The following is a 5,398-nucleotide window of genomic DNA, read 5'->3' on the forward strand; positions in this document are numbered from 1 at the left end:
CGATAGGTTAACTTATATAGCACGCAGATGCCTTCTTCTTTGATTTTATTTTCTTCTTCCAATCGAATATTTGCGGCAAGAGCCGCCATAAAGGGAAAAGTTACAAATTAAAATCTTCAACTCGTAATAATAAGTAAATAATACATAGCTTCTAACAATAAAAATATGGTGATGGTAAAAAAAAAAAAAAAAGAAGAAGTAATCTACATGGTGGGAGACTGTGCAGGTATCGATTTTTAAGTTCTTGCCAATAATCATAGATATGTGCGTATAGAATAACATATATTAAGATGCTCGTTACTTATTTTTTTAAATAGTAAATAAATTATATTTTATCTGAATTTAAATATAAATATAAATATAAATAATTATATATACACTAATTAAATATATTGAATTTAGTAGAAGAGAATAAATTTCTACTATCCAATAAATTCGAGTTTAAATCTCTTAAAATTGTTTTTATTAAAGAAAATCTATAAAAAAAGATGTGTAAATTTTTTTAGACAAAGTTAAAAATATTAGTTAACTTTATTTAATTTTGTTATGTAATCAAATTAATGATTGTATTATGCAAATATTATTTCCTTTCGTTTAGTAATTTTCTAAGAGATTTTGTTTTACTATAACATTTATTGAATGTTACTTTTGGAATGATAACATTTAATAAGATGAAATTAATTACAATTCATTTATATTTCAATGTTACTTTTGGAATGATAACATTTAATAAGATGAAATTAATTACAATTTATTTATATTTCAGTCCATCAAAATATGACATGTTTTTTAGCTTATATATATTTAGGTCTGGAAGGAGCTAGTATGAAAGGTACTCCAACACAATGAAACCAAACATAAAAGATGAGAAAAACATAGTACTATTTTCCGACCACTAGAAGAGAAATCATACTAGAAAATGCCACCAACCAAACCCATTTTCTAGAAAATAAGCATCTTCTATTAATCATTACAAGAAATAAAATATCTAATATAGACTTCTCAAAAAATTATCTAAGGGTATTTAAAAAAAATACGACAATAAATATAATATTTTATTAAAATTTATTAAAAATAACTAAATTCACTTTTAGACAAAATCATAGTTTAAATCTTTTAACCACGTGCCATATAGCTAGGTATGGTATAAGTACTCCACAACTAAGAAACCCCTCCACTAAATGAATCCCCACTCGCAAACCCTATTAACATATGCCTCACACATGTAACCTTTCAATCTAGTTGTACAGAGATCTAAAAGAATAAAGGAAAAATTATTTTCAAAGTGAAACTTTAATTTGATGCACAACATGTAAAAAGAAAAATACCTTGTTGGAGAAAATATATATACTCCTAGCTACAATTTCAAGTAGCATAGAATATTTATTTTGAACTTCAACCCTTAATTATGATAAAGATTATTCTTTATTATTTAGGATATCGATTCCCTCCTTCGTGCACTACAAAAATTTAATCACATGATAATATGTCACATGAGACGTGAATCCAATTTATAACTAATAGTTTTTGTTAATGAACATGCATATTTTGATTGCATCAATTATAAAATATTTTATCATTTATAAATTAATTGAGAAATCTTTGTTAAAGTTTACTTAATATAGATTGATCATTTTATATTTCTCAAAAAATTCAAATTCCGTTTTCAATATAAAAATTTCATCCATTAATTTGGAGATTTTAACTAACCCTAATAAACTCTTAAAATTCAATTTATCTAAACATTATTTCAAAAAAGAAATTAAACCTTTCTTTTATTATTCAAAGTTTTTGGTATCTTGAATATTTTTGGTAATAATTTGCAAATAGCCATGGAAAGGAAAATAAAGCACCTTTCAAATTAATGCTTGGCTCGGAGTCTCCAATTATTGAGAGCCACAAAAAATGGAAACATGTTTTTACCAAATTAAAAGGAATCAGGGTGATATGATATCTACTTCTAGTCTCTAAGCTATATCATTTTTATTTATATAAAATAATAAAATTAAAAAAAATATTCATATATATGATCCAAGGGTTTAGGGGAAGTCATTGCTAGGTCTTCTTGTCTTATTCACAATCTTTGGCCATAGCTAGTGCTCTATAATTTGCAACCTATGACTAGTATTACCCTCAAGTTGGCAACCAATAAATGAACCCCTCTTTTGTGGTCCACACCCTCCCTTTTTTCCATTCTCTTTTATTTACCTTTCTCTTTTTTTCTTCTTTCTATTTATACACAAAGGTTGTTGTGGTCTTCTCTCCTTGACTTCACTATAACCTTCTTCTAAACAATTAATAATCTCTATCTTTCATTCTTTCTCATCAAATTTCACTTATGGATGAAAGGTGGGGTGAGGAAAAGAAAATCTATGACTACAAAGAAGAGAATATTGAGTATGAAGAAGAAGAAGAAGATGATGAAGATGAAGAAGAGGTTTTGAAAGAGAAGAAAAGGGTGATGAAGAGTTATAAAAAGAAAGGGTCAAAAGCTGGAGGATCAGTGTTACCATGTTGTCAAGTTGATAACTGTAATGCTGATCTAAGTGTTGCTAAGCAATATCATAAGCGCCATAAGGTTTGTGAACATCATGCTAAGGCTCATTCAGTTCTCATTCAAGACCTACAACAAAGGTTTTGCCAACAATGTAGCAGGTTGAGAAAACCCTAATTAATCTCTTTTAAATAAAATATGTTTTTCTTTGCTTAATATCTTGATTAGGTGTTTTGATTTTATTTATGTTTTTTTTTTACATATATAGTGTTTGCTCTTTTCAATTAGCCCTAGCAAGAGACAATCACTCCTCTTAATTATCTTAGGCTGCTATGTGTATAGGATCTTGATATATGTGTCTAAATTTTTGTTTTTTTAATTTGTTTTATTAGTTTCACTTATTTTTAAGCATAGTTAAACTACTCTTTCTTTGTTTAAATTTTTCAATTATAAGCAAAATATAATTGAAAATCATAAGAATAAATATAGTAAAATTAGTATGATTTTACTTATATGTTAGATTATCAAATGTCTTTTTCTTTTTGTTTATTTTGGACCAGAGTCTATAAACTCAGCTGTAGCTATATATAGTGCTAAGCTTTTCTAACAACAGTGAATACTAATTATATTGTCTTTGTACACTTAACAATTATATTGTAATTAGTTCTTGAGAGATTTAGCAACTGCCCAAATGGAAAAATGTTGGTACAGGATTATTGACAGTATACCATGATTTGCAGTTAAGCTATAAATCTTTACATTGTGCAAAAATGTAATCGAACTGCAATTGCACTTGTAACGCCATTGTAGAAACTTCAAAATCTACAATATTGTTTTTGTAATTGCAGTTGCAGATTGCAATTCAAAATTATGCAGAAAATACTGTATATACCCTGAATATGCATTAAGGTGCATTGTGCATTTATACAACTCACGACTACTTATGCTAAATAAAAATCACCGAGGTAACACCAATGATTTAATTTAATAGTCAAAAAACAAATATCGGATATATAGGTTATGTGTGTTTGAACCTCACTAATCATTAAAAATACAAATATAAATCTCTTTTTACAAGTATTCGTTAAATCTTCAAATATTTCCCCTTACTTTAAATTTCTTTCATAGAGAAAAAAAAAATTAATTGATGTAATGTATTAAAATTTAATCCTATTAATTAACCCGAGTCTTGTCAAGACAGGGACATATATATCTGCCTTCAAGGACACATAGCATAGATCACTCTGATTGGTATATTTATTAATTAGCCAAATATAGATATATAGCCTTTCCACTTTAGTGATCACATAGTTTTGGACTCATGTTAGTCCATGATGAAGTTGACAAAACAAATAGTGTTAACTGGATCCATTTTTTAAACGATCCTCCATGAAGTTGGCAAAACAGGATGATTTCCAAACCATCAAATTTTAAACAATTCTATGCAATATTTAGGACAACATATGACTACAAAATGTTTAAGAATTTAATATACCTTTATACTATCAATCACAATCATATAATATAAATATTTGATTTTTATTATAATTATTTTTAAAATTATATTTATAATTGATTGTAATGTATCGAGAGTATAAAATTTGTTACACAAACACTGTATATGACAATTAAACTCATTATTATTTTTTCTAATCTTCATTGATAATTCATCTTTTTCTTAGGAGAAATTTTCTCATGACATGAAATTAATTTAGAATTTCACTTTTATTTTTAATTTTGTAGGTTTCATGAGGTATCAGAATTTGATGAGTTAAAAAGAAGTTGTAGAAGGCGTTTAGCTGGACATAACGAGAGGCGTCGCAAAAATGTATCTGAATATCACGGAGAAGGATTTAACCGATGAAGATGTTGATTGAGCAACATATATATAATTCAAATTGATGTTATTTGTGGAAGCTCTCTCTCTTCTGTCATCATCAATCTCTCTATGCTATGTTGGAGTTATATCTACAACAATAATTTTACCTTAAATGAAATCATAAAAAATATGTGTTGGAATTCGTGGCTTTTGGAAGTGTATGTGTTTCTTTCATGTCCTTGTTCCATTCCATTTATTATCATGACTTTCCTACAATAATATATTTGAGGGATGTATATATATGCTTTAATGACCAATGATCACTAGTACTAAATATTAATTGAAATAATTTCGGTCAAAATTTTGCTATTGATATATTAGTTCTAAATTGTCTACAATCATAATTGTGCCACAACATAATTATTGTAGCCGTATAAGTCACATTTATCAGATTTTTCTATCTCTAAACTTGGTTACTAATTTCTTTAAAAAATGGTTACTAGTTTTTTTTTTGGTAAATTCTAGTAGTAATAATGGAACTTAAACCGTGACTACAAATTCAATTTAGAATCATACCAATCTCTCTCTCTTTTTTTTTTTACCTTCACTGTGTTAAAAAGGAAAAGATTAATAATGTGGCCCATCATTTGATGTGCATGAATTATACTCTCAAGCTTTAACACTAGGGACCATGCTTCCATTCTAGTTTAATACATTGCCTTTGCTCACCAACTTGTTCTTTATGTTTTAGTATCTATCATAAATAAAGAATATGAAGGAATAAAGTTTGTGAGTGATCAATATCAAACAAGATTGCCAATGGCACAAGAAACCGTTGTTAATTATTCCCATTTTACTATTTTCAAGGTTAATTAATGAATCAATTAGTATTCACAGCTCAAAGTTTATTGAGAAAATGTAGACCGTTTGTATAAGATCAATATAAAGTTGCTTAATTTTTTAAATGAGAAGATTAACCGTGTAGTCAATTCAAATATGTGTATCTATAAGTACTCTAATATTTAATTAGTTTTTTTATAAAAAAAAAAATAAAAAAAAAAAAAAAAAAAAAAACCCCATGTTTA

General features: G+C 27.0%; 1 protein-coding gene across 1 annotated transcript; it reads left to right on the forward strand.

Annotated features, from left to right (window-relative positions):
• Positions 1–2,231: 2,231 nt before the first annotated feature.
• Positions 2,232–4,630, forward strand: LOC101501522 (squamosa promoter-binding protein 1-like). Its single transcript, XM_004485745.4, has 2 exons — positions 2,232–2,655; positions 4,238–4,630. The coding sequence occupies exons 1-2, from the start codon at positions 2,339–2,341 to the stop codon at positions 4,356–4,358; spliced, it is 438 nt and encodes a 145-aa protein (XP_004485802.1). The 5' UTR covers positions 2,232–2,338; the 3' UTR covers positions 4,359–4,630.
• The last annotated feature ends 768 nt before the right edge of the window (positions 4,631–5,398 follow it).

This window comes from Cicer arietinum, chromosome 1 (genome assembly GCF_000331145.2).
Source record: "Cicer arietinum cultivar CDC Frontier isolate Library 1 chromosome 1, Cicar.CDCFrontier_v2.0, whole genome shotgun sequence".
Taxonomy (NCBI): domain Eukaryota; kingdom Viridiplantae; phylum Streptophyta; class Magnoliopsida; order Fabales; family Fabaceae; genus Cicer; species Cicer arietinum.